Below are 24,703 nucleotides of genomic sequence, written 5' to 3'. Positions count from 1 at the left end.
GACTGAAAGCAAGAGGCGAGGCGGGAGCGCCGCGTCCCAGCCCGATCCCGCGGGGCGCCGGCTGCGCGGCCCGGCCCGGCTCGGCTCCCCCGGCCATGCTGTCGCGGGGGGCGGCGAGCGGTGGGGCGCTGCGCGGGGCGGTGCGGGCGGGCGGGCAGCCGCCGGTCCGCGGCCTCCGCGCCTCTCCGCGGGCGCGGTGCGCCATGCCCTCCTGGGTCATAGACCGGTACGGCCGCAACGACGTGCTGCGCTTCACCAGGGACATGGTGTTCCCCACCATACACTTCCCGAACGAGGTCATCATTAAGGTTCACGCCGCAAGCCTGAACCCCATCGACCTTAGCATGAGAAGTAAGTGCCGAGCCCGAGCGGCCGGGGCCGGGCCGGCGTGATGGCAGGCAGGGGTTGGCCTGAGCCCTGTGGGAAACCGCCTCTCCGAAACTTATATTTTTTCACGTTCTTGGGGAAGAACAGTACAAAAAGCCATTGCTTTTCTGAAGACGAGAGTGCGGGGGTAAGCTTTTAATCCCAGTGACTGATTGCTGTCCTCCGTCGGCTTGCGGCTCCCCAGTCAGCTTAATTCCATTAGCAGCATAACCGAGGTGGGGTTTATTTCGTGGCCTTCTCCCCCGTCCCCACCGTCTGGGTGGTGGCACTCCCTTGGCCAAGAGACTTGCCCTTCCAAGGAGCAGCGTTCCCCCGAGAGGTGCTGGATTCTCTTACCCCCTTTGAGGTGAACGGGGCTGAAGGTCAAAGTTGCCGCAAAGTCGGCACGTGCGACCTAATCCAAACCATGTCGTTCCTTCTTCCTGAACTGGCTTCTGGGTACCTGCTGTCATCTTGCCCGGGAAGTCTGTATCTTTCTTTCACTGACCAACTCTTTATTTGACACATTTTAATCAGGTTTTTTTTCCTCGGTTTCAAGATTCAGAACCCATGGAGGAAGTTGTGGTAGTAGAAGACCTTACATTTCAGGTGGAGAAGTGATCTTGCCTATCAAATCAGATTCAGTAGCACATGCAGAGATATCTGTAGGAAGCCTGCCTACAGAGTTGTAATTTGTGTTTGGGGTCTCTAATAAATTAATTAAAAAAATAATCTTTGTATATGGTTGTGGGTTTGATTATGGGACACTTGCTGTCTGAGGATTGCTGTTGAATGACCCACTTGAACTGCTGGGCTGCAACTAGTACTTTGAGTCAGTGTAAAAGTATTTGGAAGAAAATACATTTTCATCCTACTTTTGAGGTGCCTGCTTTTGTGTCTGTTTCTTTTCTTTTCAGTATCAAAACACTTTCTAGCATAACAGGGCACCTAGGCAGACTTGTCCAAAGACTCAAAAGGGCATACACGCCCAAATGCAAACTCTTTTTTAGGATGAGCAGAGTTATTAGATGGGTAATTCTGAGGGTTCACAGCATTTAGCTGTTGCTTACTGAATAGAAGCTCAGGTTACTCATCTTAGGAGGTGTGCCTTAATATTTTTTACAGTGATGTTCATGTTGCTTTTTACAGTACTTTATTTGAAAAGACAAATGGAAAGCTTGGAGTTCTTTTGGATTTGTAACTACATGATGCTGTTGGAAAATGGAGCGTTTCCAGGGGACTTCTTAGAATTTCTGATAGTGTTATCACATACTAAATATTTTTATAATGGAGAGCCATTTCATGGACAAATAAGCCAGAATAAGATTTACTCTTTCTTTCTAAAATGTGTGAAAGTATAAAATATTGAAGATTTTTTGCATGCTTAAGTTATAACAGAAATGAGGCACATTAGGTACAGACAATGCTTTCTAATTGGAATTGTCCAGTTTATAAATGAAAACTCATTATGGTATGTCATGGTTATTTTCATGTTTTGCAGGTGGTTATGGTGCAACTGCATTAAATATGAAGCGGGATCCCCTGAAACTCAAAACCATGGAGACTGAATTTCCACTAACACTTGGTCGAGATGTCTCTGGTGTTGTTATGGAATGCGGACTGAGTGTGTCTTATTTCAAACCTGGAGATGAGGTGATACCACCAATCTCTTTTGTTCTAAAATATATAGTTAAAATATACTGTGAGATGTTCAGCTTTTGTTTCCCTCTTCAAAAATTTTTTGGTTTTATGTTGTTGCACTCTGAATGAGAGCTATCTGGCAGTAAATTCCTAGAATGCTTTCTTCCCTACTGTTTTTTCTCTGAAAAACATGGTCTTTCTCAGACTTGCTTCTGCAAGTTTCCCTTCTGTTTTTTAACTTTTGATCCATTTCAGTGGTAGCAAGAGAGGGATTTATTTATTTATAAGTGCACTCTCGAGATGCTGCTTCATTTTTGACTGAAGATAGAATTCTAACAGAAAGGTATTAGTTGGTCTTTTTTCTTCAATAACTTAGGATAGGAGCTCTTGCACAACCCAAGAACCTCTTTGTGATTCCCCATATAAATACTGGTATTGTTTGCTTTCACCTTCACTAGTTGCTTTCACATTTCACCAGTTTTAGTATAGCAAATTCTGATTCCTCCCAGCCCCATCCCCTCCAGTCTGGGCTTTCCTGGCATGGAAATAGTTTGAGTTTTTTGAAAAATTATGTCTTATACACACAGTATGGCACAATTTACTTACAAAGCTCTGCAGTCCTTCATTTAGTCAGTCTTGTGATTTTTTGTGTGTAAAGAGTAAGCTAAACTGGTTTCTGATAAGCAATAGTGAAGACATTCTGCAAATTGGAAAAAAAATTTCTTCAATGAAGAAAACTTTTCTGTGTAGGTACAGTCATGTGCAAAGTCACAAGAATTGATAGTTGCTTTCTGTTTGGTTTTAGGTGTGGGCAGCAATTCCTCCATGGAAACAGGGCACTCTGTCAGAATTTGTGGTGGCTAGTGGAAACGAGGTAAACTTTAAAAAATGTGGCTAACAGGCAAAACCCCAAAATCGTAAAGACTGGCTTTTTTTTTTTCTTTGGTGTCTAAGTAACTGTTTCTTGGTGCTTGGATTGATTTAGACTCCAGCTAGTTACGAAAACAGTTGAAAATGTGGAATACACGATCTGCAATTCAGGAAAGCTTGTTTAAATATTTCATAGGATCTGCTGTGTGACTTAGATATGATTGCTTTTATTTCAGGTGTCTTTTAAGCCAAAGTGTCTCAGTCACACAGAAGCTGCCTCCTTACCATATGTAGGTCTCACAGCCTGGTCTGCAGTTAACCAAGTTGGAGGACTGAACCAAAGTAATTGCAGTGGGAAAAGGTAAGTAAATAGTTCTGGTGCTAAAACTTAGTGTTCCATTTTTATACTGATGAGCTGCTTCTAAGACAAGTCCAACAGTGATGAAGACTGTTACACCATGACATTCACAAAGACCAGCTGGCTTGAAGGTGCTACATTCGATCAACACAGCTGCTGAGAGAGGCTTCTTTAGAGGGAGGCTCAGATGAGGACCCTAACTGAAGTGTACCTAATCACTTGCTGCTCGCTTCCTCTATATAGTGACTATATAGAGGTAGTCCAATATATATCTAATGTATAGGACTATATAGAGAATTTAAGGATTGTATCTCTAGGAATTTATAGGGACTTTGCCTTTCTGCCTGCTAGGACAGCTATCCAAATGTAACATCCTCTTTCTGAGTTACTTTGGCAACTCACAAAAGGCCTTCTCAGCCACAGAGGTGTGGTTCACGCAGTTCCTGCATGTGTGGGCCATTTGGAACTGACTGGTTTTCCAGCTTTTAGAAAAAAATGAGCAGGTGACTGGGTGTCATCTGACCCATAGGCCAGAACTTTGATGAGGTCAGGAATGCAGAAGAGAAGAGGAAAACGTGCAAGACGAGCAGCCAAATCAAAGAGAAAAATTGGCTTTGTTTATCAACCTGTTAATCTGACAATGGCAGATGGAGGACAGAAGAGAAAAAATGCATTGAAAGATTGGAGCAGATACCATTTTTCTCCTGATAATTGAAATTTGCTGTTACTTTGGCCTTTGGATGTTTGTGTAAAGAGATAGCAAAATGTTCAGAATGGAGAGAAGGACAAAAGTAAAAAAACTGGAATTGAAAAATAATCATTAAAATTACTATGCTGCACCAAAAATTTAGGTCATAAAGTAGTTATTGGGCAGTAGGAGTCTAGAGGCCTGACCTCCTCTTATCTTGGGTGTTACTGTTGTAATGCAACACATGGCAAAAGACACTAGATGTATTGAAATTCTTCACCCACATCTTTAGAAGATAATTGAGTGAGTGGTTGTTCGTGTGTCGTGGTAAATTTCATCATGACAGTATAAAGTAATTGCTTGTTCTAAAGATAATGTTTTGAGAAAATGAAATTGCGAAATTTAAAGCAATTTCAAAGAGATGTCATTGAAATTAACTTCTAGCTAGCGGTAAAATTCTAGATATGTTGCCTTCCTTTTTATTTTTCAGTATTTAGACTTTTTTATTATCTTAACTTTTACATGTAAATAGAATTAACCTAAAGATATGTTGATAAGCTAGCCTTTTTTTAAAGTATCTTTCCAATCTTCAGGTAAGTGTTTAGATTGTTAAAAGTGGAATTCAAACTGCATTTATATCATGTCTTTATATTTAACATTTACTTTTATGTTCCAAATATTTAATTACTCTGTCAGCAAAAACATTTTAATGTACTTATAAAGTCGTCATGTTTCCCAGCTAGAAGTTTTGAACTGTAAAAACAGCAGAGAATGACTTACGTGATGGTAGATTTTTTTTCCCTGAGAAATTTCTTGTAGGAAAATACATAAATGGCCTTGAAGGGGCTGTGTGAAAGTATATTCCATGAACTTTACGTTACTCTCTCAAGGCAATAATTTCAAAAACAAGAATTTACATAATGTTTCTTAATTTCTTGAAATAATTTAATATGTTTGGTAAGAAGTTGCCTACATATGTGATTTTATGTTGGTGGTTTTTTCTCCTGTAGGTGTATGTAAATAGCTATGTAGAAGGGTCTATATATACCCAAGAGTGTGTCTTATTTTGAAAGAGCAGCTGAATTGCTTCATGAAACCTACTTCACTGATACTTTATTGCAGTGTTAAGACATCTTAGAAACAGTGAGATTTTTCTAATGGTGTGTATTGTTTTCTTGGCCTCTTTAAAGTGGAAGGGTGGGCTAACCAGAAATACTCGCTAACAGTCCAACATCTGACTGTATGTTGATCTGACAGGAGTATCTACTGCATCTGCACACACTTTCACAAATTTTGTTTTTACAAGTTACCTGAAGTGTGCTTACATTGTTAACGATATCTCCTGCTTCACTATAACTCCAGTCATTTCTCCATAATTTTTATCCTATACCACCATAATTTATGTCAATATTCTTGCACAAGCTAAAAGTGAACATTCTTGTTATCCAGAATGTTCAGAACGACTCTGTTGTTTTGGAGTTCTCTGTGGATAAAACCTGGAGAGCTGCTTATATGTGCCAGTGTCCAGTTTTAGTAGAAAGGGGATATGCTTGTTCAACAATAGCTGTTAAATATCTTGCTTGCTGTATTCACAAAAAGCATGATAAAACCAAACCTGACAATTTGAGAAGTTCTTGAAAATGTTTATGTTAATATTAAGTAAAGGTCTTTTACGTAAATACAGAGTCAATATTTTATATGTTTCAGTATGCTGGGGAGAGATGCCGGATTCTGTTACTGTAAGCTATTAAACATACACTCCTGGTTTATATTGTTACAATGAAAATTTGAATAATATAATACCCCAAGAAAATATTTTTTTTCAAAGTCTGTGTGTTACTTCATCGTTTTATCTGTTAAGAAGTACAAAGTGAGTGTAGGTTGTAAAACTCCTTGATAGGGTAAATGCTTCTTGGTACAGGAATAGATCTATTAGGGATATCTTCTTGGCATAATCAAATGGAATTTAATTTTATATACATAAAAAGTTGATATATTTATTCAGTAACTATAATAATTTTTATTTGGCATGCAGCTGAGTCACTGAAAATTGCTAGTTGTTTATAATCTGGAGAAAATGTTAGTCCTTGATCTGTACACCCACTCCCCACCCCCTGTGTCTTTTGCAGGGGGGGGCACAGCTGAAACAGGTCCTGGCTCCCTGATGCTAGTTTCTGACCACACCATAGTTCCAAGCAGGGCCCAGGGAGAAGGGTAAACTCTCAAATCCCATGGTATGCTCATCTGGAGAGATCTGCTGACTCTCTGATCATTTGAACCGCTAGAGCCTCATGTGGGGCTTGGTGAATGCTGGCTTGAATTATGTGCCTTTGTCAGAAGGGAGCAAAGCATGGGGTATGAACTTTTGTTTTGTTCTTTTGAGAGAATTGGGTTCTCTTGGATCTCTGTTCAGGTCGAATAATTTGTTTGTTCCCTCGTGCACATGCTTGTATGTTAGTTTACTCCTGAGCTCACCTTTGCAGTGAAACAGGTAGTTTCTCTGGTATGTTTTCTCCAGGCTGTGTTTTCATGAGACAATGCAAACAAAACTCTGCCCACTTTAGCACTTTCCACGATCTGTGGTCCTTCAGTACCATCCTAACAGGTCCTGCGCCTTCAAATGCTTCCCTGCTGCTTTGTGTTGTGCAAAACAATGTGTCTTGCTGTCCTCAGTGCTGTAAAAATGCTCATCTGTTGAGCTGTGCCACATGGATCTCCTGTGCAGACGGTTTGTCTCTGAAGTGAAGAGCTTTCTTGAAGTCACAGTGTGTGGAGAGAGTTTAAATAATTAGAAGGTTTGGTAGAAAATAGCCCATGTAACATAGGAAGAAAACAAATCTGGAAAGTATTTCTACTGAAGAATCTCAAGGGCTTTTATTGAAGGGGAAAATAAAAGTCCTAGCCAAGCACCTCCTCAAAACCGAAAATGTTACTTAAATCCTTGAGCAAACTGTATGTTTCAAAATGACATCTTTCTCCAAAATTTGTAGTGGAAGAAATGCCCTTTAAGCAAGGAGTAAGATTGGAAAGGCAGTTGGACAAGGTTTTTTTTGAAAGGATTTAATTGTGACTGTCCTTTGTAAGGATAAAGATGGGCTTAACCCAGTATCTTGAGTGCAGCGTCCCTGAGCCTTTTCAAGTATAATAAAATCTAAATATGAATGTTGCTTCAGGCATCTGTCGTTAGAAGCATGGTTCTGAGGATAAGTACTTTTTGGCAAATTTAAAAGCTGCAGGCATTGTGGTTTCAAATTCTTAATCTGAATTATGCAGCTTGGATCAGTGAAATAAGAGGGACCGGAATCTGATCAGTTACAAAAGAGGAAGCATTTTAAAATGGATACTGTGACCAAAGCCAAGTCTCTTAGGTTACTTCAAAGAATTTTTGTAAACTGAGACTCCAAATTGTATAGTACAATTTTGCACTGTAAAAAGCAATTTCCTTCAACATCCAGCACAGTGAGATTTAAAACAGGAACATCACCAGCTTCTGAAGGTACTGAAATTTTTCTGGCAAACAGAAGTTCTGAGAAACATGATGTTCCCCAATCCTATGCCAAGGCTTCATCTTGGATCTTACTTTTGTCATAGAATTAGCAAATGGGTCCAAAGTCCAAGCACTGTTTGTAACTTCAGCAGCAGGGCTTTCTTACTAATTCACTTTCTGAAGATTAGTTATTTAATAAAATATCCAGATGAAATTTTTGAACAGTGATTAGGCTGCTAGCAGTAAGATTCTCACACAACTACACTTGCATTCATTTTTATGAAATTTAGCGTACTGTGTTCAGTTAAAATGAACTCTCATTTGTTAATAATTTGGTAATATACTCATTCATTTTCTTGCCTGTGTGCCATTTTCCACAATCTGGCATTTACAGGGTCTTATTGAGATGTACTGAACTAGAAAAATTCTACTGTCTTTTTTTCTAAAGAAAAAGGCAGTTATCTTAATTTATTAGAACTTGAACTAGTTTTTGGTGAGGCTACTTAATTCTATTTTTGTCTTTTAGATAAATATTTACATAAATATTTAGATAGATAAATAAATAGATGCAATATGGGAACATTATGTTCCATATATTCTGAAGTTCCCAGTCTCCCTAAATAATGTGATACTAATAATGTGTTATCTTAGATAACACCAATTTGTGTAAGATGTTGGTGAATCAGATTTTTTTTCTTTAGGAGATACAACAGTGGAGTCTGGGAGACAGAAAGACTTAACTGATTTTGTCCCAAACTAAGCAATTATGTTTGGGAAAGTGAGGACAGGGACAGGGGGTTTGGGTGATACATGTTACTGCCTGACAGCTCCACTGCCTGGATTTAGTGGAAAGAACGTATGAGGAGGTCTCTTTGGCTGTGCTGAGGTAATGCTCTTGGCACAGGAAGCATGATCAGCAATGTTAAGTCACATTATTGGCTACCTGAAGAGTTAACCACTAAGTAACATTGAATGACAAATACAATCTTTTGCTTAAAATAATTTGGTGTTGGAGATGTATAAGAAGCATCAGAATACATAGTTACTATAGAGTTTATTTAAAGAACTATTTAATATATTTTAATTTTCTCTTACAGAGTATTAATATTAGGAGCTTCAGGAGGAGTTGGTACATTTGCTGTACAGGTAATATAAACCGGCATGCCCAGGATGCATCTTCAAACTATTCAATAAGAAAAAAAAATAAATTAAGGGAACTGAGGGAAGGAACTGTGAAATAGCAAGCTACTGATCAATCTGTCTGATTGATCTGATTGATATTTCCAGAAGTGAAGTATATTCAGATTTCTTGCTTTCCATTTGTTACGTTGTATTAGTTTAAAGTAGGAAGCAGGGACTTTCAAAGAAAGGAGTTATGAGTGTACGTAGTGAAAGATGGCATTTCACAGTTTAGGTGCAGGAAATCTCTAACTGGTGTAACTTGAAATATGTAGCCTGTTTTCATTATTTTTCAGTCAGCTCCGCTCCGTAAATATGAAAACAACTTGGTGTATGAGTAGAAAAACTGATGGAGAATGTATCGTCTACTATAAGTGTTGTAGGTGGTCAAATGATATGAGAGGCATCAGGCTTTTATGTGCAGTGTATGTAAAGCACAGTGGCTTAGATTAACTTTCCCTCACTGTCTTTGCCCTGCTGCCCTTTTGTCTGTCTTCATTCCAGAAGCTCTAAACTTTGGAGAGTCATCGTGCTCTGTTATTGATCGGTTAATTGTGGAACATCATCTTTTCATGCTCTCACTTAATTGGGGGGGTTTGATTCTAATTGGTGTCATCTCATGCTGAAACATCCTTCTCTTGAGAATAAGAAAAAATATAGAAGTTGGGTGATCGCATCGCTGCATTCCATGTTACTAGACCACAAGCACAGTGGTTTTAAAGAGGCTTACAGGAGAATTTTTAGTGGTATGCTATTTGCCTGATCCATTATAAAGCAGGTGGCTAAATTAGATCAGTAAGAAAGGCTGACTAGCCACTGACGAGTTGCGACTTCTACCTGATTAATCCTGAGTAAACTACATTAATTAATCCAGAATAAATTTAAAAAAAGATTACTGTGAATGAAAAATGAGATTACAAAAGAGCTAAATAACTAGCAAAAATCCTTTACTTTGCTATAACTTTTGGAGTAGAAGACAACCTGCTGTTCTCTCTGTGGTAAATCAGAGATGACTTCCTTCTTTTTCTTGTTATTCATATTTAAGCTATTTACAGTGAGATAGATATATGAAATACTTATTGAGCAGGTAGGAATATAAAATATTTTCATTTTTAATTTAAAAATATTTAATGCTTGATCTGGTGACAGTTTTGTAGATTGGTAACTTGGATAATACCTCTTGGTATACATTTAGCTGGCAGATGCAGATGGCAAACTGAGTATTTTATTTGAAGCCTTGTTTATCCTGAGACCTGACATCTGTAAGTGGCATTAAAAAAACATCCTCCTTCCTCCACACCAACTCTTCCCTCCCCAAAACCTCCTTAAATATTGATAAATTCTAACCACTGTTTGTCTGTGAGATGTGTGACAAGGTATTCTGGGTTGGAACACAGTGTCCCCACTCCCTACTAAAGGTGCTCATTTATTATATAAATATAATGAGACTTTGTTAAATTTTAAACTTTGGACTTCTTTTTTTATATACTTGTTTTTAGCTACTGAAGGCCTGGGGTGCTGACGTGACAGCAGTTTGTTCTCATGATGCCAGCACACTGATGAAAAAGCTTGGAGCGGATGATGTGATTGATTACAGATCTGGAAATCTGGAAGAGCAACTTAAAACATTACCCTTGTACGTTTTTGTTTTGCTTAATACTGAGATGAAGGAGTTGGTGATCAGACCTTCTGCCTTTTGATTGCTTGACTCCAGTCTATCAGAACTCTCTCTCCCCCCCCCCCCCCCCCCCGCCCAATTTCTAAAGCGTTACTTTGTAAAGCAAATTTATTTTTGAAGGCAGTTTGCCAAGTGAGTATCCCAAGCACAGATTTCATTGTAAGACTAAGCCAGTTAATTGGGCTTGTGGAGGCAAGCTTGCTTTCACATGCTTCTCTTCAATGACTGTGATTTGAACAGTTTTGTCAGCTTCCATCCAAGGACCTTGGAGCATTTACAAAGCATGAATAAATTAAAATAAGTCTCAGAAATCCTTTGTGAGGTTAGTAAATAGTAAAATTGATCTTCTAGAGGGAAGGACAATGTCATGAAGCAGTTAAGTGACTTGCCTGAAGGTCTTTAGCCACTGTGCAACTCAACTGGGAGTAAATTTCTCTTCTGTAATGTTGGGTACAGCTTGCTCTGATAAACAATCACACTTATCTTGTTACAGCAGTTATGTTTAAACTAGCATAGGGGTTTTCTCTAGAAATGAAGTCCTTTTTGCTTTTGTAGTCTTTCCAACTGTTTAAACTTAGTCTGCTGTGACTTGTATTTGAACATGATATTTACACTGCTCTTTTTAACTAGATTGAGTTAACTTTATGGGAAGGAAAATAGAAGCTGTTCAGTCTATGAAAGAATCTTACTGATAACTGTCCTAAGAATGCATGTGCCCTTTAACTATGGTGTGATTGTCAGCAGGCCTGAGGTCAACTGTGAGGGTACCGGCTCTGTCTGTACGGGCAGGACATGCAGCAGCTAACTTCACAGTTTGCAAGCAGTGCTAAATTTGCCTTTGTGCAATTCAGCATCTTAAATGCTAAACACCCATTCTAGCAAGTGACCCTTTTTAGGAGATACCACCAGCACTGTCCTAGGGTGCAGTTTTACGGTACAGCTAAGCTGATCAGTCAGGTATACTGAGAGGGATGTTCCTACTTCCCTTCCCTTTTCAGTTGTACTCACTTAGACCCCATAGTGAGCTAGTTTTTCCTGGAGCATTAGTTTTCATAATTTTAATTTCTCTTGTTGGCAGCTAACTGTTAGGTCGACTGAGCTTTAACATGAAGTCACATCCTTGGAAGACAGGCAGGAAAACTGTCTTTCCAGAGATAAGAACTTTTCTATTTAATTTGGATGAAGTATTTTTCCTCTTATTTGTAGGTTATTTAGATTAGATGTATGTATATATACATATCTGTTGCAATCTGGAGAATGCTGGAAATTTACAGATGAAAATAAGAATGAGCTGTGCATCTAACAGAATAGGTGGATAGCTCTCTGTTGCCTGTTCAGCCTTTACAGGCTGACATGCTGGGATAATGAGAAGGAATGCTGAAACTGTGGCTTGTTGCCAGAGGCTGCATATTCCATGGGGGGAAGGTTTTAGACCCTTTGCATTGTCGAATAGGTAGATGCGAAGAAAAGAGCTGTCAGTAGAGGTAAAATGGCCCCAAAACAAATAAGGAGGTCAAAAAAGACTTTTACAAGTAAAGCTGAGAATTGGCTCACAGAAAAGATGTGAAGAGATAAGGGTTAGCAGAATGATTTGTTTACGTATAACTTGTTTATGTAACTTTGGCCACTGGAACTGACTTTCACATGAGTACAGCATGTGCAGGAGATGTTCCTACTCAGGGTGTGAGTCCAGACTAGTTTTTACATGCACGTACCATATTTTTCAATGCTAGGACCAGACCTACTGGAACACCAGTAGTCTCAGTGGGAAGGCTGAAGAGATAGAGCTCTAGAAGGCTTTAAGCAAGTAGAGAATGTAGTTGTGCATCTAAGAGTCTGCTTTTTGGAGTTTAAGTGCAGTTTAAGTTACCTAAATAGCCTGTGTCTCCTGTGCAGTGAATGGGCAATAACCTGTAAACTTAACTCCCATTGTACAGTAAAGCTGGGATTTAGCTGAAGTCTTGGGCACTTTCTTGCCACTGTCTTGCAGGCAGATTATTTTATTGCATTGTATTGACATGTAAAAATGTAAACTATAGCCAGTTTCTTATATGAATTAGCCTAATTATGATTAAAGTATTTTTCCCATGTTGTGATTTTAAACCTGCTCTTTGCATGTCTGCAGATTTGATTTCATCCTAGATAATGTTGGTGGATCCACTGAGAAGTGGGCTCTAGATCTCCTGAAGAAATGGTCAGGAGCAACGTATGTTACCTTAGTGACACCTTTCCTGATCAATATGGACAAACTTGGAGTGGCTGATGGCATGTTACAAACAGGAGTCACCGTTGGTTCCAAAACTGTAAAGGTATTTAACAAAATCCTATATACTTTAATATTATGTAGTACTCTAGTGGCTTCCTTTGTGGCTTGGATGCTAGTCATGTGGCTCATCTAGAGGCATCTGTTGTATTTTCCTCTTACATCATTAAGTGTACTTCACATGCATTTTTATTCTTTCCTTCTTTCTTGCACTTGAAAAAAAAAAAAATGTTGGGGTGGTGCTGATTGGTGTATGTGGTAGTGTGGGGTGCTTTGAAGTTTTGATTCCTTATTGTGCTTTTCATTGTGGCCTTTTCCATGTGGCCTCCCCAGTGAGTCCTGCTGACAGCTAGTGTTTCATAGTAAACAGAGCAAATCCCTGCCTCATTGAAGTGAGGGTAATTTTGCTACTTGCTTTAGGCTGGTCAGGCTTTCTCTCAAAACATTGTTCCATGACTGATTCTCTTCATCCTATTCCAGCACCAGAGAGTAATAAAAGTGGTTGAGGGTGGCTAGAAAGTCTTTCATCTCTTTCATGTTCATGTGTCTGGATGGTGATACTGATTTTTCTAGTTTTCTTAACTGGATCTTAAAACATTCTGCCAGTGGCCCCATCAGTAAGGCTTTTTAGAACTTTTCTCTTTCTTCTCTCGACATGTGTACTTGCTCTCCAAATGAATGCTTTTCAAGCAGTTGCTATGGTATTCCTGTGATGGCACGGTTGAATGAGATTCTAAGTCCTGCATCAATACTTTCAAAGGAAAGCTCAAAAACAAAATGAAAAGGCTGTGAAGAAATAATGTAATATTATTTCTCAGTGTTCATGTTTCCATGATGAGGAACATTGTATGCCATGTATTAAAAATTGCCTCTCTCTGGCAGATGATGGCTCTTACTCCTGTAGTGACTTACTCAGAGGAGGTGCTCTTGACCTGTGCTTGTGAGATGTTCCCAAGATGGTTTTTGTGTGAGCTGCCATCTGTCATTGGACGGTGATGACTTTGGCAGATGTGATGGTGGAAAATTTAATCACTTACACTAAGGTGGAAGTTTCTAAATGTCACATTGCTGAGTTTATTTCACCCCCATACAGCACTATTTCTCTCTTATGTAACAAATAATGCTGTTTCTAGCTGCAGAGACAAGGTGGTTGTTTTTCTCAACTAGCTGACTTGTGCAATTGGACACAAAATTCACCCTGATCCTATTGTGGTAATACCACGTCCTTGTCTGTACATTTAATCCACATGCTTAGGTGACTTTTTTTCAGACACTAGCATATAATTTCCATGTCTTTTCCTTAAGTTACTTCTTTAGTGCTTCTAACATTAATTTTAGTTCCCATTTTCAGTTTCCTCTCATGACTTTTTAATATATTTGTGATCTTTCTTGCAGCATCTCTTTAAAGGAGTCCATTATCGGTGGGCATTTTTTATGCCAAGTGGACGAAGTTTGGATGAAATAGCAGAACTAGTTGATTCTGGAAAGGTATGTCAGTAATGGTTATTTGGGTATTTGTGCTGAAAAAGGTGCTGCTTTGACTCAAAAATGCTGTAGTTTACAATTAGGGAATAAAATGTTATGAGAGTAACAGTGAGGAAACCTAGTTAAGAATTGACTTGCTCCAGTTTCTGACTTCTGCCTTTTGCATGGAATTTAGGAGTTCATAATCCTTAAGACTGTTCTGCCTTCTCCCTCTCCACCGTACCTGTTTTTAAAAACACAAAGCTTACTAAGTTATGAGGAAAGAATGTCCAGTGATTGTTTATTTTTGCCAGCGGGAATCATTTAGCATGAACTCTGGTGTTGAAAATTACATATTTTAAGAGGCCTCATTTGGTTCATTTGGTCAGAATGAACATGACTGTGTGTATCTGCATATGCAAAATTGCTTAGCCTGGATGATCAGGAGTCCTGCCCATAATGTGCACAGAACTAGAATATTCAGGTTATTGCAGGTCATAGATGATCTGCATTGGCAGACTGGTGACAAGAATCTTGTGTTTCATTGTTTCAGTGCTTCAGAGTATAATGTTTGTGCTAATTCAGCTCAGTGACTTGGAATATCGTGAGCATACATAAGCTTTCGGGGAATCTCTTAGTGGACTTGGAGGAAAGGCATGAAGTGACAGATTGACTACTGCTTTTCTGATCTTTTCAGGTTTACGAGCTTGTTACAAAATGTGTGTTGAGAGTGAGCAGTTGATTGCCTGTTTATTGGACTGTGTGGTGCTATAGGTTCTGGCAATGTCCTCTTTTGGATAATTTCATGTTGCCAAAATTCCCACAGTAGAGAATATGGACAACTGCTGTTAATCTTTCTATGTGGTACCTAAGCAGAAGAGGAAGTAGAGTCTGCCATGACTGCTGGTAATTCCAGTATGTGAACTGTCAGACCATCTTGTGGTCAAAATTTGTGCGTATGAGTAAAGCTTAGATCTCAAACTTTGAGTGCTGATCTCCTTTTTTGCTATGCATTATGTTCCGGAGTTTGGCGAAGAGTAAATAAATTGCTGTTGTACTTAAGGCCTGATTACTTCTATTCACCACTTCAGTGCTGCTGATCAGAATAAAAATCTTCCTGAATTCAGCCACTCCTATTCCTGTGCTATGACCAGTGTGCTGCTGACACAGCCAGTAGAAAGTCTGTGTTTCCTAGAAGGTTACCTACTCATAAACAGAGGCTGGAGCAGCAAATAAGCTGTGGTGAAGTATGTTCCTGGCTACAGCTTTGCACCACCCTGCTTTGCATTATGGCCAGTGCTGTAGGCATTATCCCATGGTCAAGAAAGAAATCCTAGAAGATGCTTCTCATCCTGTGATTGCATCCAGTCACACTACTAAATTATAATTGTCTAAGAAACAGAAATGCCCTTGTCTTTGTTCTTACCATTTGTCCTGATTCTTGGCCAGTCACAACTTGTTTTGTGCTCTGCTCCTACCTTGTATGCAAAACAAATGCAGAATATGCCCATGAAAGCCTCTTGGGAAACACCTGTTTATGCAACAGAGATGAGGCTTAATCGGTGTTCTCTGCCTAATAATCTGGACAGGTGAATTGTAATGCCATTTAAAATGTACGTCGTACATATATGAATGTCTTGATGTACTTTTGGTTGTAAGATGATCATGAGGACAAAGATGTTTGCTTGGTCTTTTATTCTCTGTGCAAAAACAGGTCATAATGTCAGACTGTTTATCTGCATAGTCATTATTCTAGCAGCATTTTACTCTATTTTGTAAAATGTTGTAAACACCTGTGCTATCATCAGTATTTTATAAGACCCAGATGTGTTCCATTTAGACATGTTAATAAGACTATGACCTTTATTGTCTAGACACAAGAGTTCTCTTAAATGGGCAGATCATTCATTCAGAAGAGTAGGTATTTAAAAAAAAGGCAGTAAAGAATTACTGGAGGAAATCTACCATAATTTCCTATAACTAAGTGAAAAGAAATGTTTATGTTTGAATAGGAGAGAATAAATGAGAATTAAAAAAAACACCACAAAGCAATAAAAGTGTAGCAAAAAGATTTGGGGAAGCCAGCAAAGTGAGCTCATGTAGTTGAACTTCTTAGTTTTGAGTGAATACAGTTTTGAGTAATGCAGATTTAGTTATTTTGAAATTTCAGTGAATCCTCTTTTCTGTTACATACATCTTAATTTTGAGATTGTATGAAGTGTGAATGGGAGAGCAATTGGAGAGCTCCTGAAAATGAGAAGCTTTTTTCAGGAAAGTATATATCATGAGGCAGGATTTAAATGAAGGAAATTAAAAAGAGCTGATGGTTTAAAGGGAGGATGATACAGTAAGTGAAGCTTTGAAGAGCATACCCCTGAAGCAGTTACAGATCACATTGATTTGTCAGTGTTTTTTCCTTTAGTCCTTTTGCACCAACACAGATTTTTAGTTCTGATGAGTTCATCATCTTCCTTTGTGAAAGTAAAAGGATTCTCAATCCTTTAGTGAGTGAAGAATAAGCAAAAAAGACATTCTGTTTAAAGATACTTGTTTTTCACACGGATGATCTTTGCTGCAAGGAATAGAGATTTGCAGAACATCAGCTATGAGGAGGGGTTCTTTCAACAGCCTTTTATAATGGGGAGGAGAAGGAGAGGATTTGATGAGCTGGTAGTGCAAGGAAGGAGAGTAATTTTCCTTTTGTAATTTACCTGCACGGCAGCTCACTTCTGGGGATTGTAAAACCAGTTTCAGTTTATGAGCTGTTTTCTCTGCCTTGCAGCCGCACATCTTGCAAAGAGGCTATTGTGAGACTGAGGGGCTGGGAGGCTGCTGCAACAGTAGTGGGCATGGAGGAAAAACAATTATTTCCTTGCCAAACTTTAGAGATACTGGCTACTTTCTAAACTGCTTAGAAGTCCCTGTTGTGGGTTGAACTCTGCTAGTTAATTACGAGCCAGTATGGACTGGCTTAACGTGGGCTCCACCAAATGAGTTGATGAAGCGTATGTCAGAAGCTGGGGATCTCTTTCCATGGCAGAATGTTTCTGGTGAATTACAAGGTTCTCATCTAAAGAGAACTGAACTCAATAGAGCCTTTAGTTCAGGACACAGATCTGCTGGCAGACGGTTTGCTGAAGCATTGTCACTGGTCTCTGCTGCCAGCATCGTCACCGAAAAGCTTGTTAGGAATTAGTTTGATGTATTTGTGGTCAGTGTTGCGCATTTAACATTGACAGTCTTGGGTTTTGCTGCTTGCTTAAGTTTTCTCTCTTTTCTATGGATGTGCCATTTAGTCCTTGGTGAAAATATATAACTACATAAGCTTATAGAAAGCCTCTAACTTATAATTGAGCACTTTGCCTTTTACAAAGCCTGATGGAGGAAGGCAGACTCAAAAGACTCCTTAGTGTTGTATGGGGGAGCACTAAGTATGTTGTATGTTCCTGCTGGAGCATGATAGGAGGTGGGTTAACATGCAGCCCTACAGAAATTTGAAATTTTCATTTTAATTTTAATGCAGAGCCATTTAAATGCAGTGCAGGGGTGTGTGTGCAGTATTTCTGGTGACTTAATACTCTTTCCTTCAGAGCAGAGTTGCATCAGATGGGCTGATGGGTGAAAGTTGATTTTGCAGAAGGAAGGCTAAAGGACAAGTAGAGTCTCCAATCATGAAATGAATAGATCATTCTCTGTGTTGTTTGCTTTCTAGATAAATATTACAGCACAGGCACATATAAGAAAAAGCAACTGCATGCTTATATTAATGTAATTTGTGTGTAGTGTTGGTTATACATTTTGCTGAAGACACTAGATGCTTTGGACTTAGCACTGGCTGTTGTGGTTTGGAGGACAGGATGCTGACTGTTCTTTGGCCCTGCTGCTGTCTTCCTGAGCAATGCTGTACAAATCACCTAGCCTTTTGCTACCATAATTTCTCTCACTACTAATGAGGGCTAATGCCCTTTATCCACCTTTGGTGATTTGCTCTGAGATACCCTGTTAATAAGTGGAATTCACTTGGTTTGTATTGCTAGTCTTTGCTATCCAGGAAGTATATGACACAAATGGATGTGGTTATCCACTTTGATGTTACTTGGGTTTTGAGTTGTTTGGATGGCCATGAAGATGGCTTACATTCCTCCTGCTAGCATTACATAGGTTATCACAGCTTCTTGACTCTCTATTGTAACGGTGTGTATTGATCTGCTTCCAATTCATCTTGTTACAGTTCTGCAAGTAACTTTTTCCCCTGGCCCTTATTGCACGATTGTTCCAGACTTCTCTCATCTATATGAATACCGAACAGCTAGTGTAACATATGGAGTTCTTGAACGTTCTCCAAATCTGGCATCTCTAGATGTGGCCTTCTCTGCAGTAATTCCAGTCTTTGTTTTTATGGCTGTGCTAAGGTATCTTAAGGTACCTGAGGTGACTTGCCCTTGGGTGGTGCCTGCTTGACAGTCTCCATCTGAAAAAGGACACAAGGGTAGCAATTCTCTACTTAAATGTCTAAATTGACTAGAGATCAGTTCTTCTCCCCACTTTCTTTAGTCACTCACACTCGTTCCGATGACCATCTTTCTCCATGCTAAATTGCAAAGCTTGCACTTTTTTTTTTTTTTTTTTTAAATGTTGTGTTTTCTTGTTGCAGTGCTTGTGCTTGCCAGGTTAGTTTGCTAGAGCCCAGAGGTGTTGATCAAGGAGAGGTTGCCAAAAGCTCTGTTCAGTCCTTCCTGTTCCAAAATGAACCTCTATCTGCATTTTGTCATGGCCACCAAAAAAACCACTGTGATTTTTATGAAAACACGTCTGCTCTTCCTCTTCCAGGATATGGTAGCTTGCTTATGCTCTTTATGAAAGTGCTGTGTAATTACACCATGAAGTGTCTGCGGAGAAGACTAATGGAAATTTTGCATACTGTGGAGAGATAGGGTTTGAATATGTAAATTCACATGAACCACAGTAAGGTCTGGAAAAATTTCATCATCTACCAGGTATTTAATCAAATGTGTTGCCTCAGCCTGATGTAATTGCATATTCTGTAGAAAGGCAGTCCTAGTGTTCTGAGCTCTAGTCCCCTAGTGTAGGAGGGAATTATGTCCAGCACAGCAGTGAAATGTGGGGTCAACAAGACAGCTCTTGTCTGTTGTGAGTTTAATTTGCTGAGACCTGGGGAGATGCAGGTCACGCAGGACTATTCTTCTAATCTATACATAAAATATGTATAATATGCTTTCATATATAAATATATATATACTCATATATATATATATGTATGTACTAAAGTTTGTCCTGTCTTAATTATATGGTAGCGTTTCCCCAAGTTGCTTTAATTACCAGCATAAATATCAGGACAGCTACCATGAATGCTACTGTTAGGGGATTCTAGAAAAGAGAGTTGCTCTTTCCTTTAGTTAATAGTTTTTCAGCATGGTTCAGTAGGTAACTAAACCCAGGATCGTCCTCGTTTCTACTGATTTAAGCTTGGGCTACGCTGGCATACACTACAATTCTGGGCTTGTTGCAGTTTCTTTCTGCTCTTCATTGTGTTCTGTAGAAGCTGTTCTGCCAGGGCCAATTAATGAACTAGAGGGTTTTTTTAAGCCTCTTCTACACTCAGAACCATACCCTGATAGCCTGCTTAACTGGGATTTATCTTCTAGCATTTTAGTAATTGTAGATGATACTTGAGTTCCTGTGGGCTGGTGTTAGAGGCTTGATATGAAAGAATGTACCTTGGCTTGAAAAACAAACAAAACCTGGGAATACAGTTGTTGGTGACTGTGGGAGTAGACCCCAGGACACATGCCTTCCATTGCCATGTCTTAACCACTGCAACCGCCATTCTTTTTATGGGTGTATGAGACTGGATCGTTGGATCATTTTTACTTCTGTTGGGCATTTGGGACAGAAATATCATGTACCTGATATCCTTTAATGTGCTCTTGGATGAAAGTGTATATTCTTTGAAATACAAGTTAACCAAAAACATAGTACTGCATAGCTGCAAAGCTACCCATACAATGTGTGACCAGAACCAGCTGTTCCAGAAAGTAAAACTTCAGTCTTTGTCCTCAGTGAGGGTTGACCCTAGAACCCGATGTTAGCAAGCAGTATGAAGCTCAGCATACATTGTTGCATGCCATTTTAAGGGGAAGGGAGGATGAAGAAAGGGGTAGGATTAAGACCTAAAGAACACGGAACTTGAGTACAGCAGAGAGATGTGCAGCTAAAGGGAAGAAGTGACAGAAACAGCAGTGTCCCAAACCAGCATTTTTTCCATGAGATGACAATAAAGTACTGAATGGATAACTAAATGTTTAGTTACAGGACAGGGACCGTTCTTTGTAATGATTCTTGTTGACATTGAAGGGAGACTCACTGAAGGCCAAAGGGGAGCATCAAGCCTTGCATTTGTGCCCCTATACTGCATTTGGGCATGGCGGTAATTTCTCGAGGAAGACAGCCTTTATCTTCTAACTCAGCTAGCCAAAATGGCGAGCAGGTCTTTTCCATTACAGCAAGCCCGTGTAAGGATTTTGATGCCTGGTGGAGCACATCACAGCTTCTGCTCCATGCACACCCATGTGTCTTTTCCAAAGCGTGTACACAAGTCATGAGAGACTCAAGGCTACTGACCAAGGCATCAGTCGGGTATGTATGTGCACTGGGAGGTGGGCACTCAGCAAAGCAAGGCTGCCCTGCAGTTCTGACACGGCCATCCTTTACAAACCTGGGGGAGAGCCAATGCACTGTCATTGCCCTTGGAGTGAGGCGACTTTTTTTCTTTTCCGCTTTGAACTAGGCTTGCTCTGAGCGCCTCAGAGGTTTGGTTCGTCTCTGTCTGGAAAATTTCAAGGCTCTAGCTCTCCCTCCAGCGGCAGGAAGCAGCTCCACATGCTCTGGAGTGACTTGTTGCTAATAGGAGGGCCAAAACCATCTTCATTCCCTTCATGTTCTCGCTTGTCCTCTCCTGATAAATTCAGACTGTGTCCTTTCTACCACAGAAATGGGGACCTCCGAGGGTGGGCTTGAATTTGCCATTAGCGGGAGCATGTTCCTGCTGACCAGTCAACTCCTGCCAGTGCCTGTTCACTGCCTGTTGCGTTCAGACCCGGATTGGCTGGGATACCACTTCTGTGCTCTGTGTAGGATAGCCTTAATCAGCATCAGCAATTACTCTTTCTATTTTTCCAAACACATGAGTTCATTTCAAGAGACCTGAGATTCATTTCTATAGTATGTACTGCATTGGAGAGAATGAAGAGGAAGAAAATACTTTTCAGGCCCAATCTGTTTTCAGATAAACATTTCAATGCATGTGTGTGTAATCCTTTCTCTCCCAGACTTTAGTTTAATCCCTTTTCCCTGAACAAATAGGTGTCCTCTGGCAAGGAACTGATGTGTGGCTGTAAATAGGCAGTGTTTTTATTATCCAGTTAATCTCCATTTATTATTACACATTCAACAAACAGCAGACGCTCCCCTACTTGTTTGTCTGTTCACAGGAAGAAATTTTATCTTAGTCAGTGGATTATGGTAAAGGCTGAGTGAATCACTGTGCTGCAACACGGTCAGCCCTTTCAGGGTTATTCAAACAATGGGGCTGACCAGCCAGCCAGATAAAATGTTTAATGCTCTAGATTGTCAAGATCATCAATTTAGTATTCATGTCTCTCTATAGCACTGCCTAAAGCCGGCGTTTAAACGGAGCTAGAGGTTACATCAATGTAGCAGATGGGCTTTGAGTGTGTGGTGGCTGCAATACACACTGTGTTTTGAACTGTGAGGTTGAATTCAGGGTTCCTCTGAATCCCTGTGTCACCAGTTTTCAAACGCGATGCTTTTAACTTTACCTAATAGGCTGAGGACCTAACATACCTAATTCTGTCAGGGTTATAAGCTGCAGCCTACAACAAATGACTGCAGGTAGCAGAACATTGAAGTGTCTTGTACATTTTTTCTCAGTTGCTGCACGTGTCTGAAATTAACTTCTGCCTTTCCCTGGAATCCCTTGTGCTCCTGCACTACTTTATTCCCTCAATACCTTTCCCCTCCTCGCAGCCTCTTGCGCTGCTATGGTCATCTGTGTGCATGCTCCAGCAGGATGAGTTTCTGTATTGTTTTTTTCGTAATGGAAGCACAGCTTTGTATGTAACTGCCATTAATAATAAGTACTTGTACAAGTAAGGTTACTGAGTTGTTTTTTCCCAAGCTTCTGCTATGAAAGCAAGGGTTGGTCTTTCTCAAAACAGTCACTACTGATCAGCAGCATGTTCCTCCTACTGATAGTTACAGCAGCTGCAGTTTACTCGGATGCTCAGTTTACCCAAAGCCATTGTCTCATTCAGTGTTTTTGCTGCCCTGGGTCCATGTCCGTGACTTTGCCGATGCCTGAGACGACATCTCTGTTCCGTGCTGGATGCTGACCAAACATAGCTTTGTCTTGAACTTGATGGTTCGTGCCCCATGTTTCTTCCCCAGTTGAGCAGCAGAAAGTGCTACATGGTATCTTTGTGGCTCCCCTGCTGTGTGTTACTACTCTCTTTGCTAGAGGTTTGTTTACAGAGATTGGCCTGGCAGAACAAGGGGAAGACCTGCAGCATGGCAAGTTCGAGGCACTTTGTGAATATATTTGCGCAGTTGCACTCATCGTGATTTGGCTGCTAATCCTGACATTTTTCTTTGGAGGGGGTTCACTCATTCCTACTTTTTTGCCATGTAAAGTTTCACACTACTGATAAGTTTGCCTTGACAAAATAAAAAGGATAATCTAGTGACAAGATTAGGAGATAGTCGTGTAGTAGTTAGATTGATGTCTTGGATTACTGTTATCATAGAAGCAAAAACAGTAGTTATTTTAGTGCAAGGATTGGACTTCAATGTAAGGTACTGGGTATGAATAAAGAGAAAATTAAGAAGCTGAGAAGAGGACCTACATGAGCACAGACAACTACCAGATTGCATTTGTTTTGCTGTTGGGTAGGGTGCTGAGTGGTCAGTTCTGCTTGGAAAATGTGTGCATATGAAAACCTTTCTTTGGTAGTGCTGCACGTTCATCTCCTAACCAATATGTCTGAATACATATCCTTTGCCTTCTGGTAAAAGTAAGCAAGCCTTTGGCTGGCAAATTGTTTGTGTCCTTAGCTGTTGTACTTCTTTTCTATTTAGAGAGATGCATGTCCTGCCAGGAGAGGGCAGTTACCAGTTCTGGAGTACTCGAGATATTGTGTGTGCTAGTAGTAGCTGTGAGGAAAAAGCCTGAAGCTATTTTTTTTCATTGACACAAATAACAAAGATCTTTGTCTAGCACAGTAAGTAGGACGTTTGGATCTTTGTTACTTCAAATCTTCATTACTGCAAGAGCTACCTGCAGACTCCTCTACTGTTAGTTTTCCTCTGATAAGAGGGTTAGGATCAGTTCATCAATGCAAGAATATTGGGCTGGTGTTAGGGGATCCAAGGTAAGAGAGACCAACCTCAGGGTAGGCAAGATCTTTGGGAAGAGGTGTATGAGGTACTTTTGTACACAGATCTTATTTTGGCCTTTGGAAGGCTGACTCAGAACTCGATTATAGAAAAAGTCTCTTCCCTTGGACCAGCAGTGACAAGCAATTTCCAGAACCAGCTGGGATTTCTTCTGCCTGTCAGTACACTATGCTGTCTGAAGAAAATGCTCATAGGTTTTTCAGGCTCCTTAGTTAATAATGGGGATAGTGAATAGGGTAGTTTCACCTTCATTATTAGAAATTAGTCTGAAACAATCCAGAAGGCTACTCTACAAAATTAATGCCAAAAATAGCAGCCACTGTAAGCTGGGCTTAATGATGTATGCCTGTTGGAATACACTTGAAAACTCAGCCACTGTGTATCTAAATGATTCAGCAACAAATGTTTGTGGATTTTTTTTTTTTTGTACTTCATTTGTGGCCAAGTCTTTTAAGGGTACTGAGGCATGTACTGATGCAGATAAGCAACAGATTAATAGGTATCTTTAAAATATCTGACCTTTTAAAAATTCTTGGGTTTAATAAGAAAACCAGTAGAGAAACACGAGAAAAAAAAATTTTCTTCCTTTTCCTCAGTGTATCATTGTGGACAACAAGAAGTTGAACCACAGTGTCAGCTTTTAAACATGACTTTATTGTTAAGAGTCCCAGGTGAGGGCTCCAAACTGTGTTAGTGAAGATGTTTCAAAACTTGGCCAAACAGCAGCAGAAAACCTTCTTGCATGCATAGGGGTCCCTGAAAAAGTTAAAAGCTAGTGACTACGTTATCTGGCAACTTCTGCCCTCAATACTGTAAAGAAACCTCCCCCCTTTCTTCATACAGTTTTGAAGTGTGAAGGTCATACATTATTTCTAATATAGTGACACTTTTTCTTTATTCTGTAGATTCAACCAGTTATTGATCAAGTCTTCCCTTTTTCTGAAGTTCCAAAGGCCTTTCTGAAATTGGAAGGAGGACATGCACGTGGAAAAACAGTGATCGATGTAATTGGTAAAAAATAAAGTACCTCTAATCATTATTCTGCCCGCAGTCAGTCCTTTACTGGTAAATTACACTTGAACATGAACTGGTATGTAGCAACTGTTTCTTCTTTAAAAGCTCAAAAGCTCACAGAGGATGTGTAATTTAAAAAAAAAAAAAAAAAGTCTTGTTTTAGAAAAGCCTCTTTGATTCCTTCATACTCTGCCTGTTAATAA

At 39.8% G+C, this 24,703-nt stretch overlaps 1 protein-coding gene across 2 annotated transcripts; it reads left to right on the top strand.

The window, feature by feature from the left end:
* The first annotated feature begins 6 nt into the window (after positions 1-6).
* RTN4IP1 (reticulon 4 interacting protein 1) lies at positions 7-24,518 on the top strand. Of its 2 annotated transcripts, XM_049817703.1 has the most exons (10): positions 272-351; positions 470-514; positions 1,868-2,019; positions 2,813-2,881; positions 3,114-3,238; positions 8,508-8,556; positions 10,089-10,225; positions 12,393-12,576; positions 13,926-14,018; positions 24,392-24,518. In XM_049817703.1, exons 3-10 carry the CDS (start codon positions 1,894-1,896, stop codon positions 24,506-24,508), a joined length of 900 nt encoding a protein of 299 aa, XP_049673660.1. In that variant the 5' UTR covers positions 272-351; positions 470-514; positions 1,868-1,893; the 3' UTR covers positions 24,509-24,518. The 2 variants fall into 2 exon arrangements, with proteins under 2 accessions (XP_049673659.1, XP_049673660.1); XM_049817702.1 differs by lacking the exon at positions 470-514 and having other exon boundaries at positions 7-351.
* The last annotated feature ends 185 nt before the right edge of the window (positions 24,519-24,703 follow it).

This window comes from Accipiter gentilis, chromosome 15 (assembly GCF_929443795.1).
Source record: "Accipiter gentilis chromosome 15, bAccGen1.1, whole genome shotgun sequence".
NCBI lineage: Eukaryota > Metazoa > Chordata > Aves > Accipitriformes > Accipitridae > Astur > Astur gentilis.
The sequence above is the reverse complement of the archived record's forward strand: the minus strand, read 5'-3'. Positions and strand labels throughout refer to the sequence as shown.

Excerpts from the sequence above, each read along its gene's own strand:
- RTN4IP1 (XM_049817702.1), top strand. The coding sequence starts at position 96 with ATGCTGTCGCGGGGGGCGGCGAGCGGTGGGGCGCTGCGCGGGGCGGTG. Across the intron at positions 2,882-3,113 it reads TGGTGGCTAGTGGAAACGAG|GTGTCTTTTAAGCCAAAGTG; the intron begins GTAAACTTTAAA and ends CTTTTATTTCAG. Across the intron at positions 3,239-8,507 it reads AGTAATTGCAGTGGGAAAAG|AGTATTAATATTAGGAGCTT; the intron begins GTAAGTAAATAG and ends TTTCTCTTACAG.